This window comes from Pongo pygmaeus, chromosome 4 (assembly GCF_028885625.2).
Source record: "Pongo pygmaeus isolate AG05252 chromosome 4, NHGRI_mPonPyg2-v2.0_pri, whole genome shotgun sequence".
Taxonomy (NCBI): Eukaryota; Metazoa; Chordata; class Mammalia; order Primates; family Hominidae; genus Pongo; species Pongo pygmaeus.
In genome coordinates this window covers 59351383-59375838 of record NC_072377.2, presented here as the reverse complement: position 1 = coordinate 59375838, position 24456 = coordinate 59351383, and the positions used below count along the sequence as shown (strand labels likewise).

Here is a 24456-nt window from a genome sequence, read left to right as displayed (position 1 = left end):
GGCAAGGGTCTTCTTGCTGCATCATAATATGCAGAAGGTATCACATGATGAGAGAGCATGCAAGAGAGAGGAGAAAATGGAGAAAACTCCTGAAATGAACCCATTTCGAAAAGAGCAGCATCAATCCATTTTTGAAAGTTAAGTCCTTGTGACTTAATCACCTCTTAAAGGTTCTACCTCTTAATTTTTGAAGGGACATTGAAACCATAGTGACAAGTATGAGTAATTTAACTGGAGCTGTGCAAAGAGCCGTTGGAAGGTCATCCTACTGATCCAACTGGAAGGTGATGAAGGCATGAACCATAGTGAGAACATAAAGGAGGGGCCAATGTCAGAATGCAGACATGGTCCTCACTGCGATTGTTAGGAATTGACATCGAAGATAATGATGTAAAATTGTGTTTGGAGTCACATAGACATCCAGAATAAGTGTTGAGGGAGGATAAGGTGAGGAGAGGGCAACTGGCATATCAGTTTGTATGGTATGTAGAACTTTGTTTTATAAAAAGTAGGCTGAGGACCACCTACCTTGGAATCTCCTGGGAGGCATGCCATTTAAAGTTCCTGGGCAACACACAATTCAGTAATCTTTCTAGGCCTTAAAGTGTGTGATCACTGGGTTAGAATTCCGATATAATGGTACCAAGGAGATTAGGATGCTTCCTGGGTAGACCTCTTAGTTTTGAGATTGCCCTCCCAACTCCAGCTCTTCTATCTTGGGACTTGAGTCAGCCAAGGTTAGAATAAAGATAGTTTAAAGTAAGACTTTTATTCCCGCTAGAAACTAACTCTAAATTTATGCCTAAATTTCAGTAGATCTTAAATGGCTCTTTCTCACATTAAAGACAATGAGTATCTATATGTGCCATGTCAGAAATTAAAGCATGTTAAAAATTTTTATAAAGGAATAATAAGCTCATAACATGTTAATATAAATAACATTTTTAATGAAAATCAACAATTTTGAAAACAAAAAAATAGTGAGAAAATTGGCAAATCTTTTTAATCTGGTTTAATAGAAGAGGGCTGGATGCTCATATCTGCTTCTACAGTTAATCTGTTGTTAATATGTTGTTTGAGTTGAAGTATATGAAGAAAGTCTAGTCTCACATAGATAACTCAAAAAGGGAGGCATGATTTAATAACCTTTTTAGGTAACTGTTGATTGTCTTCTTTGATACTACACTGAAATTCTTCAACAGGTGGTTGTTTCTTAATCAGTTGTAATGCGGAATCTGAAAACCTTATCAGGGAACTTTTTGTACTCAGTTAATTAACTTGCATTGGTCTCTCTTGTACTTTGAATGTATTTTTTTATCTATGCATGGTTTTATAATATCATGCATGCATCATTTGGAAAATATTGGTTCACTGAGTAGTGCAGAGCTTCCAAATGTTTACAGATTACTTTATGAATATCTGTCTGTTAATATCACCACCAATCTCATCACTGAAAAGCTGTCAAGCTCACTTAAAGCTTAGCAGAAACAAGTTTTCTAAAATTCTAGCTTTTGCTTGAAAACAAATTTTATCATTGACAACAAATACTATCATTTGTTTTCCTTGAAATGACAAGCTTGCACATCTATTTTTGAGAAAATGTCTATCAAACAGTCAAATCTGAATAATCATAGTTTGTCAGTTGAAATTTCAAGTAAAAATGGAGTTGTGTGAAGTAGCTTACAACTCAAACAGTTGTACAAGTGCTTATTGTCAAATCAACTGTCTACTTTGGTATGTAGCAAAAATGTATTTTGCTTACTTCCCATTTAGTCACACAGAATATTTTAAAAGGTGTGTTTAAGAGCTAATTTAATAAAATAATAACTTTTACTGCCATATTAAGGGAATTCTTGGGTGAAACTGGCTTTTTCCGCCCCTGCAAGTATGTGATAATCAAGAATACAGTGACTCCTTGTTTGTTGCCAGTACTTCTGTCGGTGCTGAATCACCTTTACTCACAATTGCTTTTGTACCATAAGTGAAAATAGCAAATAATGTCTTAGTGTAATTATTAACATAGTTTTGATCTCCTGTGCCTTCCGAAAGGGTCTTGAAGACTACCTTTTGAGAACTGCTGCTTACCGTTAGCAGACTTATTGGCTGTCTTCTGCTAAGTATATGGATGTTACATAAACCAAGTCTTAGTTTTACTTCCAATAATAAGGATTGTATTTTTTATGCTCTCTGCTATAGAGCCACCACCCAGTCAAACAGCCTAAAGCGACACTTAATGCTCTTCATTGGGTAGCTGAGGGAAGCCCTGTTGGTGTCCCAGCTGTAACTCCATTTCTGTGGGTATCAGAAGCCTTCTCATAGCCTGTGCCTTTGGGGTGGGAGTGGGGGGTCTCTGACTACTGCAGTTTGCTTTGCTTGAGTGCTTTGGGCAAACCGGAAGTGCTGGGAAATTAAAGCCTGCCCTCCTCAACAGCCTTCAAGCCACCACTGATAGGCGAGGGGGCAGAGTCGGGAGAGGTGGCTAAGACCCAACCCCTTTACCCCTAGCATCTATTCTGTGCTATAGCTCCCAGCGTTCCAGCAAGATTAAACTCTTGTTACCCACAGCTGTCTCTGGCTTGATAAACCCTCCTTTTGTGCATTATTATCTCTTTCTCTGTTTTACGTCCCACTCTGCCACTGGTGTTTCTCGTAGGCATCTCTCAAACTGTTTGTACTGGGGATTTCAAAATAAGGCAAAATAAGGTTCCTTTGCTGACTATCTTCTAGCCTTTGGAGGAAGGAAGAACTTTTTTTTCTTCTTTTCTCACAACATTTTCTTATGGTAGATTTCTAATAAATATAGAAATACCTTACTAAACTAATCTTTTAGGTTTTGCAGTTAGCGATACATCCAGGAGTATGGGGGGTATTTGTTTGTGCTTGGCAGTTTGGACCTGGAGGAAGTGCAGGTGTGGGTGGATGGTACTGTTCAATGTAAGTATTAACAGGCAGTGAGTGGGAGACAGGGTCCTTCAACAACACAAAACCGCCTCAGGTAGTTTTTTGCAGGACTGTATAATAATTATTAATTGCTGAATCCAATCTAGACACTCTGCCTGACTTATGAAGCCATCCATATTCTGTTTTCACACTAGCCATTTACTTGTCACTAACTGAGATTTTCTATTTCACATTCATTCTCCTCACTGTGCCCCATAATCCACCTGTTCCTAATTTCCTCCAAGGTTATGCTCTGCTGCCCCCCCGCAATCTCGTTCGATGCCGTGTCTTCCCCTTCCCAACAATATCCATCTTAACCATTCTTTACAGCCTATGGCTCTTAAACATGCATGCTCATTTGAATAGAACATTCTGTCCCTTCCCGTTTCACTGGAGCCTCTCACATTTTCTGGGAAGCAGCACCATGTAGTGGAAAAGAACACATGGTCTTTGGAGTCAGATAATCCAGAGTTCTATAGATCTGCCACTTATTTGCTGGACTTCAAGCAAAACGCTTGTCTTCTCTGTCTCAATTTCTTCTTCCATTAAATGAGGATAATAAAGCCTAAAGAGTTAAATGAGATGATGTCTATAAATACCTTACAAGGTTAGATACAATGTGGTATGTAGGTGTGGTAGGGGTGGGTGATGACTATATGTTGATCATCTTTTATTTCCCATGTGGATATTCATAGCAGATCTCACTGTAGTCTGGGGACTTTGATTTTCTCCAGCTCAACAGTAACCATTGTCTTTTTGACTCTTAGTTTTTTGACTGTTTGAAAAGTGAAATAGGAAAGTACATCTCCCTTTAGATTGAAATCTTTATATATTTAAACTTTGTCTTGACTATTTAGTGGGAGGGCTTAAATTACTTTCCTGTACTTTGGCTTGTTTTGTTGTATGGGTGGGAAAGTCCATAATAAAAATTTGAGTTTAGATATGTATGTCTTAGTCCTGCCTGAATTCTTAGTTGTTTATTTAAAAAAAAAAAAGAAAAAAAAGATTGAGTCTGTTTAAAAGACGAAAAAAAGTCCAAAGAATCACCAATCTAAAAGGCTGAGGTTTTGTAGGTGGGAGGAGTTTAAAAAGAATTTAAAAGTATTGCTTTTCTCTTTCTCCTTTTCATCTCCCATGTTGGGAAGCATTCCTCTTAAAGTGTTAATAATACTGCTGAGGTAACTTGTGTTCTAAGGCTACAACATTCACTAACATTCGAATACCCACTTACAATTCAAGTTCTCCAAAATTGTCTTGTTTATGGGTCTCCAGTCCCACTGAGTTTTCCAGAAGGAATTTATTCTTACCTACTTTTAATTTTTTAAGACTGTGGTAAGATGATGGAAAGAGGAGAACAGCTGAGCTTCTCATCCTGACTCTTCTACCACCACAGTGTGGCTGGCAGCAGTCTTGGTTGGCCTGTTGCAAAGTCCTTCAGCAACTGCCCTCTGGGAACCCACTGTTGGATAGCCCCTCCTATACCAGCAAGGCCCTGTGCTCTTCCTTTCAAAGACAGGATGAGATCTCTGTATCTGCTCCTGTCTTAGTGGTTTCTAGCAGTCTCTTATGTCAGCAGTCACTTATGGAAATGTCTAGAGCGGCACTATCCAATGTGGTGTTTTAACTTTAAATAGATGAAACAAACAATTCAGTTTCTTAGTGACACTAGCCACGTTTCAAGTGCTCAATAGCCATGTGTGGCTGGTGACCACCATACTGGAAAGCACAGATGTGGAATATTTTCATCATTGCAAAAATTTCAACAGGACAGCAGTGGTCTAGAGATCAGATTTTCCACAGGGATAACTTTGAGTACCTGTTTTTATTGTTGATTCCTGAATATCCCTATTTTTAAGCTCATTGGTTACATCTTTCAAAGAACTACTCTAAGGAACCTATTCATAGCCTTTTAATTTAACATGAGGGAACCTGGCATCTTTTTGGTTGCAAATTCTGCTAAAATTGGCTTGAGTAACAGGCATTTACTGTGCTCACATAACAAGGAGTCCTTATAATGTATGTAGGTGGTTGGTTCTGCTGCTCAGGGATATGCTCGAGGACCCAGGCTCTTTCTCTTTTCCTATTCTGTCATCCTCAGTGTGTAGATATGTCTCCTTCAAGATTGCTAGAAGGCTGATGCTGTTCAAAGATTCAGCTTAACACTCAACAAAATCTAAAAACTGTAAGAGAAGTGGCTTTCTTTGGGCATCTCTTTTTATTGAGGAGCTAAGTCTTTTTCAGAGGTTCTCCGCAGACCTTTGCAGACCTTTGTTAGGTCCCAGTTGGTCAGATGAGTACCTGGGATTTTTAACCTCTATGATGATAGGCTGGCTTCACTGTGAGCAGTATAAAGACTGAAATTTTTGTCTGTTTCCTGCTGTTTCCTCAGCACCTAGGGTGGTGCCAGGTGCTCAGTAAATATCTGTTGGATGGATGTATTAATAAATAATGAGAGGATGTGTTAACATCTGTAGTGTGCCACAGAAATGAATTTACACAATGAGGACTTGTTATGCTCCTGTGTTCTCCCTCTACTCTTATTGTGGTACCTTGAGCCAGACTCTGCTGCTTGGCCCTCCTGATGAGCTTACATTCCCAAGTGTTTATTCCAACTTTTAGTGAGGCAACATTGGATGTTGGATAATTAGGACATTTGGCAACACCCTCACCCAGCCCCACTACTGTTAGGACTACCCCTTTGCTTTTTAATCTAAATGTACAAATCATAGACCAGGTTTGAGTTTGCTCTTTAACCATGTTATGTTGCAATTGCAGTCAGAAAACTAAGTCAAAAAGACAATGGTTACTGTTGAGCTGGAGAAAATCAAAGTCCCCAGACTACAGTGAGATCTACTGTGAATATCCACATGGGAAATAAAAGATGATCAACATATAGTCATCACCCACCCCTACCACACCTACATACCACATTGTATCTAACCTTGTAAGGTATTTATAGACGTCATCTCATTTAACTCTTTAGGCTTTATTATCCTCATTTAATGGAAGAAGAAATTGAGACAGAGAAGACAAGCGTTTTGCTTGAAGTCCAGCAAATAAGTGGCAGATCTATAGAACTCTGGATTATCTGACTCCAAAGACCATGTGTTCTTTTCCACTACATGGTGCTGCTTCCCAGAAAATGTGAGAGGCTCCAGTGAAACGGGAAGGGACAGAATGTTCTATTCAAATGAGCATGCATGTTTAAGAGCCATAGGCTGTAAAGAATGGTTAAGATGGATATTGTAGGGAAGGGGAAGACACAGCATCCAACATTACATACAGAGCATGGCATTTTCAGTCACTAGACTAAGAGTGGCCTTAGCCTGCTGTAAGACATCACTTCCTGTGTTTGTTACTTCTTTTGGATTTGGTTTGGGAGTTGAGAATGTGGTCATCAGACAGGTGTCCCTAACCTTCCCAGTTAGGCTCACTCCTCAAAGCACCTGGCAGCTGGACTGATGACACAGCCATTTCTTATTTTAATCTGGTAACTAAACCATGGCCCACTAAGCTGGACTGAACAACCGCATACCATTCTTCATCTCGTTGCTGGTGAAGTGCCCTGGTCTCGGTATGGGTTAGGTTGCTGCTGACCAAAGCCATGTGCAGAAGGCAAAATGGGAATTTAGAATTCCAAGTACAGCATTGATGATGAAAGGAATGCTGAGACTGGGCACAAGACTGTAGCAGGAGATTAAAGAAAAGGATCTTTTCACTATTAATATATTATTCATACATTGTGTCATATAAGGGACATTTTTTAAAGTTATGGTATTTCTCTTTGGGTGTGTGTGTGTGTGTGTGTGTGTGTGTGTGTGTGTGTCTCACTATTTTCAGGTACCGTATGTACTCCTAAATGTGGCCAATGAAAACATAGTTTCTCATTGAAAGAGTTGACTGCAGAAGTTGAATTTCCTGGTGTCCTGTGTGTTTCCAAGGGACAAGCTCTATTAAAACATGCAACCAAATTCTCTTTATACCTGACTCACTGGACACCATCTAATGTGTGGATGTATTTGCTCCACCTGCTATATTTGCAGGCCTCATTGTAATTTGTATTACTTTGCAGGATTTGATGGTTTCAGTTAAGAGGAATAATGGCTTTCTAAATATCTCTTTAGGTCCTAGCTCAGAGACTTGTATGGATGGAATAGGTACTTAATAACTATCCATTGAATTAACCAGTTGGGAAATGTTTTTGGACATATTTCCATTAATGTATGTAGGCATTTACTTACCTTTTGTTCCAATAGGGTTCCATTTCTTTTCTCCTAGCTTATGTGGTAATATAGTTCTTTATTTAGCCTCATTGCCCTTTTAGTCCATGATCTCTATCTCAATCACATTAGACCTAAATGTATTTATTAGGTGTGTAACCTTGGGCAAGTTACATAATCGTTTTGTGTTTTGGTTTCCTTGTTGATAAAATGAGATTGATAACAGCATTTACCTCATGATAGTCATTAGACTGTCATGGGTAAGTGATTTAATATACGTAAAAACACTTTGAGCAGCCACCATTCATGTATTCATGTCAGAACTACATTAGTTTGTCAATTGCAGCCATTAGTTTTCTGTGGACACAAACTCAACGAAAGCATTCTGTGGGCATTAGTTGGCTATGTGGAATTTACAATAAAGCGTGCTGCATTGAGTCTTACTATGAAAACTGTGCTGCACATCCTTTATGTTAGTGAAATTTATAACAAGCTTGTGTACAGATACACATGCACACTATTTTTGTTGTTTTAAACACTTACCACCGGGCAACACTGCCTCCAGTTTTGTCCCTCTGCTTATGGATGGTTCTCGAGTATATGGATAGTGTCTGGATGTAGCCTGTAGCAGATGCTGTTGGTATCCTACCCAGATCTCCTTTACTGGGCCAGCGCATCCATGTCCCAGCTGCTGCGGGTATTGGCTGCTAATGACTCACACCTGTACTCTTCTCCAGAGGCCTGCCCTTGGCTGACAGTAATTGCACCAACCAAATATGTTTGGGAGATTATGAGATCATGCCCCAATCTCCTCCTGCTCCCCAGGGATGGCTAGTGACTATACAAGGGTATAATAGCCCAGCCCCCTTGCCTTTGGACTAGACAACTTCTGTGGTTCAATCCGTGCTCTAGAGTTCCTCATCACATCAAGCTGAGGCTAGATTTCTGAAACAATATCTTTGCCTAGCTTCTTCCCCCATTCTAGCTTACTTCTTTCACTTCTAGTTTCTCCTGACAGCACTCCCTCTAAATCAGGTGTACAAGAAATGCCATCTCAGGCTCTGTGTCTAGGGAACCGGACCTAAGATGTTACTTATCTCAGCACCCCTGCTGTTTCCTTAGTTCCACCACCACCTAAGCAATGAATTCCCTATATTAAATAATCTCTGGCTTAAACTTCCTCTTTATTTTTGTTTTGTTTTCTTAGTTGGTCCCTGCTTGATATGCATCAACCCTGCTCATATCGCATGTCTTCACATATTTAACATTACTCAACATCAAATGTCCTTGATCCTCTTATTAAATATATACCTAGTTATTTTCGTATAGTATAATGGTGAAATCACAGATTTTAGGACCTGAAAATTAGTTTCAAAGCCTTAGTCAATTATACTTCCCTCCTTAGATTGTTGTAAGAATTGTATGAGCTTTTCTTTTTAAAACACTTAGTACCTGGAAGATAGGAAGTGTTTAATAAATGGGAGCTGTTTGGCTACTGATATTATTCTTTCAAGAGATTTGCCCCCCCAGGCACCATGGTGTGTGCCTTTAGTCCCAGCTACCCAAGAGGCTGGTGCAGGAGAATCACTTGAGTCTTAAGTCCAGCCTAGGCATCATTGCGAGAACCCATCTCAAATTTAAAAAATGAAATTAAAAAAGAATTGCCCCACTTTAGATGAAATGCCTATCTCTTGCTCCCAGAGGACCTAATGAGTACCTCTATGACAGCACTTTCTTGTGCTCTATTATAATCTTTGAGTTTTCTTTTCTATTTCTCCCAGAAAATATAAGCTGCTCAGTGTCATCAGTAGTGTGTTGGCTCTCTGGGAGAGGAAAGGACTTGATATGTAGGATTTGCTGATTTCCATAGTGACAGTACTTTCACCCTGATTGATTTCAAGCTACCAACAGGATGTCACTGAGCGCAGAGTTGGGAAGAGAAGCAAACAGGTGACCCTTGCCAGCCAGGACACACCAAACTGCAGTCCCCACTGTTTCCCTAACACATAACATAATATGTCAAACATAGGAGCTAGATGTTCAGTGGATGACTAAAATACAGTTATTAACTGGTTAGGACTTGATCATATGCAATAAATTGGTGAAATTCCTTGAAATCTAATTGTCATTATATGACCAGTAGCACCCCTTTCCTACACATGCACATATATTGCTCCTCCTATTCTTGAATGAAAGTAATGAAAGCAGTCACCATGATGTAATGGGAAGTGCCTGTGCCTTCCCTGGGCAGGTTGTCTACTAACTCATGCAAATCCCAATTTTGTGATTTATTAGATACGTGACAAAGGATCACTTACTTTACCTCTCTCTGCCTCAGTTTCCTCACAGAGTTGGACTAAATCATCTCTAGAGTTTGTTCTAGTCTCAAATTTGTAAAGCTTAATTAGTATATAATTTTACTCCCTCATTCCCTCAATTTTCATTATTCCAGTACTGAACTTTGAGTTAGATGTTGTGCTATATAATGGAAATACAAAGAGGAATACTACATGACATGCCTTGGCTGATGAGACTCTCCATGTGGTGTCGTTGCCTTTTTTTTTTTTTTTTTCTTGAGATGGAGCCTTGCTGTGTTGCCCAGGCTGGAGTGCAGTGGCGCGATCTTGGCTCACTGCAACCTCCACCTCCCGGGTTCAAGCGATCCTCCTGCCTCAGCCTTAGCCTCCCAAGTAGCTGGGATTACAGGCACCCGCCGCCACGCCTGGCTAATTTTTGTATTTTTAGTGGAGATGGGGTTTCACTGTGTTGGCCAGGCTGGTCTTGAACTCCTGACCTCAGGTGATTCACCTGCCTTGGCCTCCCAAAGTGCTGAGATTACAGGTGTGAACCACCGCGCCCAGCCTCTCCATATGTTTTTTTTTTGTTTGTTTGTTTTTTTAATAAACATCTTATCTCATTGAGACCATAAGTCATCTGTTATTTTTCCTCATGGGTTACGAAGCCAAACAGAATCATATAATTGTATCAAAGGCCATGATTTTAGTTTTTCACAAACTTTAGCACTTTGACACGTAGAGCTATTGTGCTAATAACTCTCTAGGTGAAATTAAACAAGGCTGTCCTGATCAGCAAGCAGTTCCGTTAAAAAGTATCACCAAGCTAATGTTAATGGTTTGGAAAGAAGCCTTGGTGGATGTCTAGGCCATGCAGTTCTCTGAGGCAGGTTCAGTCTCAATTTGTAGTGAGTGTAGTTCATTTGAGAGTATTAAAGTCTGAAAATATCCTTTTGAGTTTAAGTCTAGGAAGTATTTATCCTGGTTCTCTCACACACATTTTTATATAAAAGTCATTAAGAATGGCTTAGATTTTGTGTCTTCCTTCAAGGCCAAATCTACCTGTTGGCTCTACTGCCTTCTTTGTTCCCATCCACTGTGATCTCTGCCTTTTCTAAATTCCTGTTCTAATCCATACCACAGAGTTTAGCACTTAATTTTTAAAAGATACATTGATTTCCAGTAGGAATTACTGTTGCTGAAAGCTCTTTTTAAAACGAAAATTTGTTTTGTTTTTGACAGGGGCCGATAATATCCGGAAATACTGGAGCCGCTACTACCAAGGATCTCAAGGGGTAATATTTGTATTAGACAGTGCCTCTTCAGAGGATGATTTAGAAGCTGCTAGAAATGAGCTGCACTCAGCTCTTCAGCATCCACAGTTATGCACTTTACCCTTTTTAATATTGGCCAATCATCAAGACAAGCCAGCAGCTCGCTCAGTACAAGAGGTATGTCTCATTAACATGACAACTCTTTGTCTTCCTTGCTTGTACTTTTGCTGCCACGTTGGAACCTGGAAAAATGCGTATAATTAGGAATGTGCTGGTTATGCTGCTTTCAGCATGAAACCTTAGTTTTCAGAGGAAGCAGAAAGCCTATATCAATCTGTTAGCACTTGTTTACATACCTAACCCTACTTGGAGAGCATAGAGTTGTCTAGCTATTTAGCAATGGTTAAAAGATGTTTCTGGTTATATTTTTCATCTATTTTGAGGGGCTAAAGACCTGGTTATTTAGTGTTTTAACCTGTGGACTTAGTTCGTTCTCTTCTTCAGCTTTTCTAGGAACATGTCATGAGTATTTCCATGCATTACTCACCTTCAGATGTCATGTTCTTGTTCCTCTGAAGTGTTCAATGTTGACTAGGATTAATGGATCCTATTCTGTAATCTGCTAGGCTGAAAATTGATGTCTTGTCTTGCAAATTCCATGCCATCAAATACATTTTAACATGGAACCAATGTTTATCTTCCTCATTTAATTTTATTTCTTAGCTTGTATCTCTCCTATAAAAGCATGAGACTAATTCTGGGCAAATAGAGCCTCAGCCAACAGAGCTTCTGATTCATGGTACTACAGTAATGAGATACGTGAATAATTTTTAAAACTTAAATTATAGTGAATTATAACGTAAGTACAGTGAAATCAAAACTCTTGATGTATTCCTTTATACTTGTAACTTTCAGGATATGATTTCCCCTCTCCTTCAGAAAATTGCGTGCTTCCTCAAGTGATTTTGGAATGAGATGATTAATATGAACAATCTTGCCCTTCAGCCTGAAAAGTAAATGAGGAGCCAAGGACATAACATGTTCTAACTCCAGACCTCCCTCACACTTAGTGTGTGACCCACGGCAGATAGCCTATTCCTGTGCCTGGCTTCTCACCTCTAAAATGAGAATAATGCAATTTATTATGATAAGTTAATAGGATTAATTTGGATAATTTACTTTGAAGTTTAAACACCTAAGTAGAAGAACCATATAAATAGAGTTTTTATTCAAATTTTAGAAACACAGTAAAAAAAAAAAAAAAAAAAAAAGAAAGGCAAGGACCTATTATTCAACAGACAGAGCTCATATCTCACTTTAGTTGCCTCATTCAGCATTAAGTACGTAGCACCTTTTAAAGAATAGAATTTTAAAAATACCTTATAGATAATATTAAGTAATTAAGTAAAAAATAGCAATAAAAATCTATTCAGAAAGTCATTAATGTGAAGATCTTCAGCATTATAATGATGATGTCTCCTAATGTGCTTTTAAGACCTTAGTTTGTAAATCTTTTAACTTCTCAGCATCAGTTTTTCTGCCTATAGAGTAGATATAATAGTACGTAATGAAGGGTAGTTTATGATCATAAGGTCGTTTGCTGAGAATGCATTGTTATTCAGCTATTCATTCTAAAAAATCTAGTAATATGTATGTGTGTACTACTACATGTAGACAGTATAATGTGTGTATGTAATATATACATAATACATATACACATTGATAAAACATAGATATAAGTGCCATTTTAACTTCAGATAACTTTATTCAAGTTATTTGCAATATCTGAAAAAAGATTTTCTTTTCTTTCTGCTTTTAAAGTTATGAACCTGTGTATCTGTTTTCCTTAGACATCATATAATTGAAAGTAATGTATCTTTAAACCTAACATATGACTTATGGTTACCCTCCATAGGAATGAAAGATGATCACATTGAATAAAGGAAGCTTTTAGCAATTAATTGCTTCTGAGTATTCCGTGTGTGTGTTGGCTGGCTATCTTTCCTAGGTAAAGAGCAAATATCTTTTTCCTTCTTTTTGTGATTCATCTTTCAGTAAGACTGATGGTTATAAATGTAGCGTTGTCATAGATATGGTCTGAAAATGATTCTAAACTTGTGTATACTGGAGCATATGTGGCTTTGAGTTTCCTTTTTATTTGTATCCATTTTAAATTTACTTTTCTCAAAACTTTTGCTTGTAATGGAATTTGCGTAATACCAATATGGGGACTGCTTTAAGTGAAGCATTTTTCCCCATGATTAAATAAACACATACCATACAGGTGTGTGTCTACACTTTAGACTGCTTTAATGGGAGATACATGGGCTCATTCCATTATAGGTCTTGAAGTTTATGGAAGCACAGTGACATGGTTATACTTACTTTGGGTCTGGCCTAAAAAGAAAAGGATACATCCTAGATTTTTCCCATTTGTTGGTGACAAAGAAGTTTCTCTGTGTAGTGTATTAATATGCCTTGTTGAAATGCTCTCAGGAATGTTTTAAGAATTAAATCAGTACCTTATTGTTAGCATAAAAATGGAGTTGTGGAACTGAATCTTAAACATTTTGTAAACAATAACTTTAAAATTGTTGGGAGCAGGCATTGGTGTTATAGAAGAGGCAACAGAAGATTGAAAAGTGAGCAAAGTCATGTGTTACTAGAAATATATTTAGATAACTGTCGTCTTTTTATTCTCTCTTTCTTAAAGGTGTTGCACATCCTGTGCCCTATTGCTGATAAGCATTCTTACTCATTTGCACCTGCTAATTTGTGTATGTTTTATGGAATCTCCCAATGCTAAAAAGATGGTATTTTAATCTGCAAAATACTTGTGAATTTTAGGCAAAATTCTGATCTGTCAGAATCAAGGAAGATGCATTCAATTTACCAAAAAGCACTAAAGTTTGATTCAGTTAGAAAAGATAATCAGTCATAAAGGCTATTGATTCTTCTTCTCACTCCACTGAAATTATTACGTTTTATGTTTAATGCAGAAAATGTGCAATAATTTATCCTGTCACTGGAGTGAAACTTTACAAACACACTATTGCTTGATGAGCATGTCTGGATACTGTTGACTGTAGAAGTGGGGAGAAGCCGGTGAAATTCAAAAGAGAAAGTTGAATTATCAGTGGGACTCCAAAGAGAATAAAAATCATAAGGAAGTTATATATGTAGTCCCTTCCCCTACTATGAGTGTTGCTATGTTTGTGTGGAGCACTGAATTAAGAAATGAAGACAATGGTTAAAATTACTATGTAACCCACAGACAGAGGGCAACATGCCCAATTATTTTCTTGCCCTTTCAGAAGCAAGTGGAGTCTTGTACATTACATATTTTTTCTTTCTGTAATATACCTGGTAATGACCTGGGTTTAACTTACCAGAATTTTAAGATTTTATGTCTTGAGAGCTGATAGTGAAAACATGTATTTTTAAACAAGCTTAAAGAAAAAAACAACAACAGCAAAACACTAGGAAAAAGAACACCCTTTACATACTGTCTGAAAGCCAAGCAATTCTTGCAACAGATGTTTGTTGTATTCACTTTGGGGAGGTGAATTCCAGAATTTACTCATATCAACTATTTTTCTCTATAGAAAGCATTCGAGAAAAATTTATTATTATGTCAAGTGGCCCACTTGGTACATAGGGAAAATTCTGATCTAATTTAAATGATAAAGCTATAAAATGAGAGAAATCTTAAGGGTAAATAGGTTGGTTTCTCATTTGTATTGAATTGTAATTGTATCTAATTTGTTTTACAACTCCCATAGGAGAGCATACTTCAGTTCTGAAGTTATTTAATAGATCAGGAGGATTTTATGATCTATTAAGTTAAGTTGATATAGTAGCCAATAAATGTAATCCTATTTTCCTTCTACACAGTTGCTGATTGTGATTCTTTTGCCTCCTGGTTTTTAAAATCTTATTTTCATTTTACTTGACGTTGTGTCTTATAAAAGGACATGTTTTGTTAACATGAAACAGTCTATATTTTCTAGCAGTGTCATCTGATTTGATGTTTGTCTATATCCTTAATCCAAAAGTATTTAACTTTTTCAGAAATAGTATATCAAAAGTACAGTGTTAACTATTTGTTGAATATTTTCTATTAAAGCAAATACTAATTGAGAAATATGAAGACTGTGAAACAGAGTTTTGAAGCAGAATTATAAGGTTGAATGACTCTATTTGTTCCATGGCTCATTAACACAGGAAAATACAGCTTCTAAATTAGGGTGTCAACATTAAAGTTAAAATTTGTGATCAGGCCATTTCTCAATTTTTATGCAATTTTAATTCAGTTGGTTATTATGACGTGCATAGAACTTCGTGTTATGTTTGAAAAACAAAATACAAATGCGAGAAAAGTATTTGCAAGTATTTTTGTAATGATATAAACATTACTGGTTTTTTAGACCATGTTTTATTTTGGTTATAAATATTCAGATTTTTTTGAACAATGCATTCATTACTCTGTGCCATGAAGAGTTTATTTAATTTTCACTTTTTAGTATTAGACATCTTCTGTAAGAGGGTGCTAGTATGTTTCTATGGTATTTATCACATTTAATTATAACTACTTATTTATAGATGATTAGTTCTACATTGTGTACTTTTTGTTTTTCCTTTCTACAAAGGATCAGACAGAGTTTTGAAAGACTGAAATTCTTGGGCAATCTGTGTCTCTAGATAATAAACTATAGTTTAAATTATTTTATATTTATATTGCTTGATAACAGATCATTTCTTTTTTGGTAACTTTATGGAGTACTGAGTATCTTCTCTGACTTCATGTGACAAATCTTTTATTGAAAAATGCGAAGCAGTGTTTAAATCGTGTAAAATACTTAGCTTAATTTAATAAAACTTTGTGTATGTGTAGAAAAATGTGTTTGTAAAACAATCATTGGAAAGTGTCATATACTTTAAATCTTAAGAGTTTTCCAAGTATCTTGACCTGCCTCTTGGCAGCATTTTAGAATACTGATTTGATTTCACATGGAGCAGTGTACATACCTATGGTGTGAGCAGTTTGAAAATTCCCCTATGGGACGTGTACTTATTCTAAAATGATATGAGAGATACAAACTGTTTTTTGTTCATTCCTTACAGATGTACTGCACGCTGTTACAATTAAATATTGAGGAAACAATGAGAGGGTTTGGAAGTCAATTTTCCACTGAATGACTCAGCTATCTCTTGAAAATATTTATCAAGAGAAATAAATATTTCTGAATTAGCAATCATTTCATTAGGTATAAGAATGTCATTATTTTAAGTGTATTTTGAAGAGCAACTTTTAAGCTGAAAGTACTAAAACAGCCAGAATATTTTATTTATTATACATTCATTCATTTATTTCTATATGCATTCTTTGAGAAAATTAATTTTGTATACCTGATTTTTTTGATTCTATGTCTATCCACCTTGATCTCACTATTTTTTCCTCTGTATACCTGTGTTTCTTGCATCTACCAAGCAATATGATTAAAGTGTGCCTTGTCCACCAAAATTTCCATGAACAAATACGTTATATAAGAAAGGTCCATTTTATCAAGCAAATTATTTAGATGAGGGTAATAATACATCTCAAAATATGTCAATGTATATACAAAAAGTAATTTATTATGTTCTCTTTTAAAACCCCCATTCCTTTCCACTATCTTCCTTTCTTCAGTTACATACATATCTTCATTTTATGTAAAGTGAACATTTTGAAGCCTCTTTCAATTCTCACTCTTTTTTATTCTCCTCATCTAGACTTTTCACAGTCTCCTTCTCCCACTTCTGCCTCTGCAGTGCTTCTCAGAGTTTCCTAATAGTTTACACCCCCAGATCTCCTCTTTTCTCACTATTTTTCAACACAGAGCAGAACAAGCAAACTTCCTATCGATGTTTCATGATAACCATATTTTAAAACCTTCTAATATTAATAATCTTTTAATCCCTTCTGGAATGGAATGTAATTCCACAGATCTATGTTAATGTGCATCGGATTCCTTTTTCTTCACTCACTTATGCTTATCTACCACTCACTATTCCTAATTCACTAGGAAAACCCCTGATATGGTTTAGCTGTGCCCCTACCTAAATCTCAACTTGAATTGTATCTCCTAGAATTCTCACGTGTTGTGGGAGGGAGCCAGGAGGAGGCAATTGAATCGTGGGGGCCAGTCTTTCCTGTGGTATTCTCGTGATAGTGAGTAAGTCTCACGAGATCTGATGGATTTATCAGGGGTTCCGCTTTTGCTCCTTCTTCATTTTTCTCTTGTCACCACCATGGAAGAAGTACCTTTCACCTCCCACCGTGATTCTGAGGCTTCCCCAGCCATGTGGAACTGTAAGTTCAGTTAAACCTCTCTTTCCTCCCAGTCTTGAGTATGTCTTTATTGGCAGTGTAAAAATGGACTAATACAACCCCCTCAAGATTATGTATTACATCAGGAAGTAGTCTTGAATGCCCATGCCTGAGTTGGGCTCTCTCATCTGATTTCCCTTGGCAACCTGCGCTTATCCAAATCATAATATTAGAATTTTGCTTATAACTTTTCTGTCTACTCCTTAAGGTTGTAAGTTTGTTGCAGGACAGGAATTACGGCTTGTTTATGTCTCTGTGGTCAATAAACAGTCAACCCTCCATATCTGTGAATTCTGCATTCATGTATTCAACCAACCACCAGTTGAAAATATTCGGGGAAAAACACCATTCTCTGAATTCAACATGTACAGTCTATTTGTCAATATTCCCTAAATAATACAGTATAACAACTATATACATAGCATTTACATTATTAGGTATTATAAGTAATCTAGAGATGATTTAAAGTATATGGGAGGATGTGCATAGGTTATATGATAATACTGCTCCATTTAATATCAGGGATTTATGCATCTCATATTTTGGTATCCATGGGAGATTCTGGAACCCATCCTCAAAAGATACCAAGGGATAACTGTATTTTGTTTGAAAGAGTGACTAACTCCATATCTTACCATACATCCTTTCTTACTGGCTTCATACCATCAACTTTATCCAGATTTCCTTACTCTCTCTTTACGCAAGCCAATGCATCTATTTTTATCCTTGAATATAAAAATTTTTATTTTCCTGAAACATCAAACCTGACCTGTTAATATTGCTTACAAACCACATCTTCCTCGAATTCTCACCACTCTAATCATGTTAATACATAGTTTTAAAAAGATTCAACTTGTTAATTATCATATTTACAAATGTTTGATTTTGTTTCTACATTTGTGTTTGTCTATTTGTGGACTTTGTTTAACACCATATCAGGGTACTATTCTCTTTCCAAAATCCCTCATAGAAATTGGCTGGACATCTTGACCAAATGATATTCTTTTAATACATTTTTAAATAATTGCCTATATTTATCTTATAGAGCTTATTTTGTTTGCTAGCATCAAAATCTATTTTTTCCTGTTTAGATTTATCACATAGAGACTGGTACATAATGAAGCTCTAAGGGAACATAATGACATGGTTTTAAAGTGATGAATTCAATTTATTAAAAACAAATGAGGCCGAGGCAGGCAAATCACTTGAGGTCAGGAGTTCGAGACCAGCCTGACCGACATAGTGAAACTCTGTCTCTACTAAAAAGAGAAAAATTAGCTGGGCATGGTGGCACGCCCCTGTAGTCCCAGCTACTTGGGAGGCTGAGGCAGGAGAATTGCTTGAACTCGAGAGGTGGAGACTGCAGTGAGCCAAGATCACACAACTGCATTATAGCCTGGGTGACAGAGTGCAGCTCTGTCTCAAAAAACAAACAAATTAAAAAAAAGTAGCCTTTTAATTAATAAAATCATTTATTACGTAAGTGAAACTTAGAAGGATTTTTAAAAATTCTTATATTTAATATTTTGTATGCATATTTAAATATTTTATAATGAATCATAACTAGTAAAGTTAGAGACTGATTTTATCCAAACAATATTATTTGGCTACTTTCTAATCTTTTTGAGGTAGTATGTATTTGTGTTGTTGTAGTGGTGATCTTCACACTTTAGATCTGTATGTTAACATTACATTTTATAAAAATTAGCATTTCATTAATCCTCATTCAACAAAGGCAATGGCTGATTTGAGGCAAAAGTTTAAGGTACCCTTTCCTTGTCTCTTAGTTCCTTTCATTTATTTTTTTATTTGCAAAAGAGAACTCAGTTACTACACATTCCATAGCTTACAAAGTTAATAAAACATTTGTCGAGGTAAATTAATTTGAAAATAGACACATAGTTAATGTCAGTAAGGTACTTTGAAGATAAAAAGCACAATAAGCGTTAGTTATTATCATTATGATAATTATTATCATTATTATTATTACATAGTGTCTGCTTTAAAATACCCTTGGTTGCTCTGAGATGGCGGAGACTAATGAGAAGGGTTAATCTGTTGGATTTTATCCAGAACTAAGGATTTGAGACATAATGCACAAATGGTTTACTTTTTTTCTAAATGGAGCAAGAGATATATTTGTTTATTCCTTCCCCTGAGAAAACAGAAGCAAAACTTCCTCTTGATTCTGTAATGCAGAAGCATTGTCATTCATTTTGAATAGTTTTAATGTTTTCTTATATAATCTCTAAAAATATGTCTAAGAAGCAAATACAGGTCTTCTTAAAAGGTTCTGAAAACATAGCCATTGATTTCTACTTCACTATCTCTGAGTTGTGTGGAGCTTAAAATTATAATTTTTATATGTTAAAAAAGAATAGAGCATAATATGGGAAGAAAATATGAAATCTTAGTTCTTATTATAAAAATGAGAAATCATATCTTTGGGAAGTTATAAAAATAACTATAACTAATTATATAAATTAACCCCAATGAGAATATCTTAAGGAGGAATCTTTAGATTATTCTTTAGAGAGAAGACTTCAGCATTGAGCAAACTTCTTTGCAAGGTGCTGCAAATATTGGCATCACAAGTCACAGAGATGAAGGAAATATTGAAACATTTTAACAGGCGAATGTATGAAAGTCAAATGTACCCCCAGCCCCATAATCAGTAAGGCATTAGTGACATGTCTGAAGAAGACATTCCCTAATATTATTGCAAATTAAGTAATAAAAGACCTCAAGAGAATGAAAAGAGAAAAGGTGCCTGAAGCCAATGAATTACAATTGACAACCTAAAGGCAGTTGAAGAACCAATTGCTAGAGTGATTGCAAAGCTATTCATAATGTGCAGCAGACAGAGCACACCAGAAAGCTGGAACAATGCCTTCAGTTCAGCAATATTGCTTCAAAAGAATGGAAAGAGGGGAACGGGAAGAGCCACTGACCCTGAGACCAATTTCCAGGCAGCTGCACAAACTATATACTGTAATTAAAGGTTTTGACCAGTAATCACAGCAAAGCCAGACTACAGAAGTCTGGGGGAACCAGCAATGTTCATAATGAGGCAGACATCCTTAACTTAAAGCATGGAAAAAACAGGTAAGAAAGCTGGTCCATTTCTGGCAGTGACTTTGAAAAGTTCTGCTGTGTTAACACAAATACGAAAATCACATATTTTTGGCCTTGTTCCTCTGAGAACAAAAACATGTAATAAGAGATACCTGCTTTCATCTTTTGCGATGAATAGAATACTCTCCTACTTAGAAACAGGCTTTTTCTCCTTGCCACTTTATTTATTTTTTCCTTACCTATGAATTGCATGTGCCTTTGATGAAAACAGTGAACTGGACATGTACAATGGTACATATAATAGACTGAATGCAACTTAGAAGTGGCCACTCTTCCAGTGTACATAGGCTCGGAAATCAACTAATCCAAACCTGAGTAATTTGTTTATAGTACCTCCTTTCACTTTTTTTGATTGGTATCTACAATCTCTCATTCTTTTTCTTTAATAATATATCTTTATATAGAATTTTATATTCAGCCATGACTGTGTTATTTCAATAGTCACATTACCACTTCGAGGATTTATATCATGAAAAAACGTTATCTAGTAGTTTTGAGTGAAGATATGATGCACACCTTCAATACCAATAAGAAGGTATACTACAGAGGTCTAATGAAGAAAAATATCTCATTTTGAAGGTACCACATAGCTTTCAACTGACTGGGCCTGTTATGGTCTTTGCTGTGTTTGTTATCACAGTATCTAATAGTGAAGTGGTACTTACCTTCTTTAGTAGAAATTCCAAGATCTAAATTGGCACACATATAAATATTTGACAACAAAAAAAAATTTACAAGTTTTTTACTAGGTTACAAAGGAGAAGAGTCAATTAGGGTTTAATTTTTTTTTTATTTAGGCTTATATCTTAATATGTTCAAGTATCTGGATTCAGTTGCCCTAAACAGAGTATACATAGATTTTTAGTTCATGCTACACCTGACGTAAGATTATGGGGCTATAATGTTTAGATGGTAACTAGCTCCATAAAATAACTGGGATTGTTTTCATAAATGAGAAGTTAAACCAATGGAGCCTTATTGGAAGAAGGTTCTACATATGAACTGTTAAATAATTTAGAAGTCACATAGAACAATATAATTTTAGCATGTAGAATTTGTAATATTTATTTTTTGATACTGGTTATGACTAATTATTTGTCAAGCCAAAGCAATTCTTTATTGAAAGGGGCCAGAGTGGAAAATCTGGGTAACTTGTGTACAGTTTAGACAAGGAGAACAAAGAAATAATGCAATGAAAATAAGAGCTTGTCAGGGGAATCCTTAGAGAACAGCTGGTTGAAGAATTACAGTTGTTAACTGTGCTATAAAAGAAAGATACTCTCTCATCATGCATTAGCATATTTCATTGAAGAGAAGACTGAATAATCATTAGCGGGATCCCGAAAAATAGGTCAAAGAAGATCTTGAGATGGAGGTACAATGTATATGCACAAAACAGTATTGTTACTGCTGTTATTATTATTATTATGGGAAAGCAAATCACTGTGTCCAGATAAATGTCCTGATTTTCCAAAACATGGCACAAATTGTTTAGAAAGAACACTTTCTTTCTTGTTATACATAAAGATTTACATTTTACTCAGTTTTCATATAGTTTCATTTAAAGTGGTATTTATTGGGCCAGACATGGTGGCTCACACCTGTAATCCCAGCAGTTTAAGAGGCCGAGGCGGGTGGATCACATGAAGCCAGGAGTTTGAGACAAGCCTGGCCAACATGGTGAAACTCATTCTCTACTACAATACAAAAATTAGCCGGGCGTGGTGGTGCACTCCTGTTAATTCCAGCTACTCGGAAGGCTGAAGCACGAGAATTACTTGAACCCAGGAGGCAGAGGTTGCAGTGAGCCAAGATCACATCACTGCACTCCAGTCTAAGTGACAGAGTGAGACTCTGTCTCAAAAAAAATAAAACAAAAAATAAAATAGTATTGGTCAAATTTATTGGAGAGTTAAGTGTAAATATTTGAATTATTTAAATGTTTAATATGTAAATTATTTAAGTAGACATCCATAAATATGGAAATACAGGTTTCTGCATATTTTGGATACCAATTTTCCATATTAACTTTGATGTTTTTCTTTAAGTATAAGTTGGGACATTTTTCTGTTTTCTTAACACTGGCTTTTTAATGACTTTTATGTTAATAAGGAAATTAAGTCCGTTTTTTAAGTGAAAAAACGAAAATAGATTTTAAGGCAAAGCATGAGGTCATCAGGTTACTTGAGTAATGAATGGCCTGTTACTGTTAATGGAAATGTTTTTGAGCACTATAGCTATCTTTTTTTCTTTACCAGAGAAGCTCCTTGTTTTCTTTTCATATTGTTAAATCTTTTAAACTGTATTAGCACAGTTTTCTGCTCTAGGGAAATACAGTCTTCTTTAATAATTCTGAATGTTGTAGTAGCCCTTCAATTATTTAGAACATTAGTTCTAGCAGTGTAGATGCAGAAAATATATTTTGTTGAAGCAATGACTGACTTTTAGGTCCTAGACATTGCTTTTTTATAAAACACTCAGTATGAATCTGTAATTTTGTAATTTCATCTGTTAAAAATGGAATACAAAAATTATAATTCTTTCATTATTTGTTTTTATTTGTACTCCAGATAGTCAAAATTTTGTCATATGTTTCTTTAGCCATGGTAATGCTGAACTGAAAAATATATATTATTTAGTTATATCATATTTTTAAGATGTTAAAGGAAGAGATGTGGCTGTAATGTGTGGGTTTACTTTCACCACAATTATTTTTAGAATAACAATTCTTCTCTCACTCATTTTGTTTACAAATATGCATACATTTGTAAAGAATTGTAGTTGAGATTGCTTGATCCATCCTCTGTCAATTAAGATTGTATGACTAACCAAGGTTCTATAGAAAGTGTATTTCTATCATTTTCATTTGGATCCCCATGTGATACTACATAATTTTTAAATCTTCATTCTTATTTTAATAATCAGCCTAAATGATTAATAAAGCCATGTGGTGCAATTTTACAAAAAGGTATATGCAGTGAAAAGTAGTTCACTTTTCTACTCAAGTGCCCTGTTCAGCTCTAATTTACAATTCTCAGTCTGAAACCAGGCTGCTTTATTACTAAACTTTGAATGTCAAAAGGTTAGAAATGCCAACTTAATGAATTTTCTTTAGCAACAAAATGAAACATAGACTATATATTAATATAGTCCATATTTGAATTCATTAAATTCCTTCAAATTTAGTGATTTTCTTAAAGATGGTACTTCTAAAACACTTTTAAGAAAATTAATTTGAATAGTTTAATCTCTAACTTGTTACCAAGGTATGAATTTTTAGCAGTTTACTGAGTCAAATGAGGGAGAGGACTTAGAGGAACCATGTGCAGTAATTTCACAATTTATTTGTGATTGCGTGAGGTAAACATCTAAGCAGTCATACTGCGTTTCTTATGAAAAATTTCAAACATATAGATAAGCATAGAAAATATCAGACAAACCCATCCAACCCGTTACCCATGATAAAATGTTAACATTTTATCATGTTTGTTTCAGATCTTTTCTTTAAAGAACCAAATCATGAAAGCTGCATTTAAAGCCCCTTCCTTTCCCTTCCTCATCATTTTCGCATCCTTTCTCCTTCAGAAGCAAGAAATATCTTAAAGTTGGTGTATATCTTTCCCAGTGTACATTTCTATGCTTTGACTACATATGCGTGTGTCTCTAAATAATATACGATAATGGTTTGTGTGATAAAAATTTATATAAGTGATGCCTTACAGCATTTTAAAAAATGTTCTGCTGTTTTCTTTATATTTAAATTATTTCTAGATTTTTTGTGATTATAAACAAAGCTGTTGATAAATATCTTTGTACATGTTTCCTTGTATATGCAAGCATTTCTCAAGTGAATACATGTAAAATTGCAGCTACAGGGTCACAGGACATACCCAAGTTTAACTTGATGAATATTTAACTTGGCACTTTGGTTTGGAGATGACAAACAGTAAGACTCGGAAGTCAGAACTTTTGGATTTAAATCCTTCTCACTGTTAACCATCTAAATTATATTGGGCAAAAACTTAAAAGTCTGTTTTCTCATCTGTAAAATGGGGCTAATCCTAGAACCTACCTCGTAGTGAATGGTGAGGATTAAAGGAGGGCATAGCACATAGAGAGTCTTACTCAGTATTAACAGTTGCTCCCTGCTTTCTTCCCCCTCCTCCTGACAGGGTTGTTTTGAGGGTTGAATGAGTTAATGTTCCATAAGGCAATTATATCAG

At 35.9% G+C, this 24456-nt stretch overlaps 1 protein-coding gene across 5 annotated transcripts in view; it reads left to right on the top strand.

Moving 5' to 3' along the window:
- The window catches only part of ARL15 (ADP ribosylation factor like GTPase 15), a 427836-nt gene that overhangs the window by 183516 nt on the left and 219864 nt on the right, over positions 1-24456 (top strand). For all 5 annotated transcript variants that reach the window (XM_054489653.2, XM_063664814.1, XM_063664816.1 and 2 more), the window contains one exon: positions 10697-10905. In XM_054489653.2, the coding sequence (XP_054345628.1) occupies positions 10697-10905 (209 nt within the window). The remainder of the gene's footprint in view (positions 1-10696; positions 10906-24456) is intronic.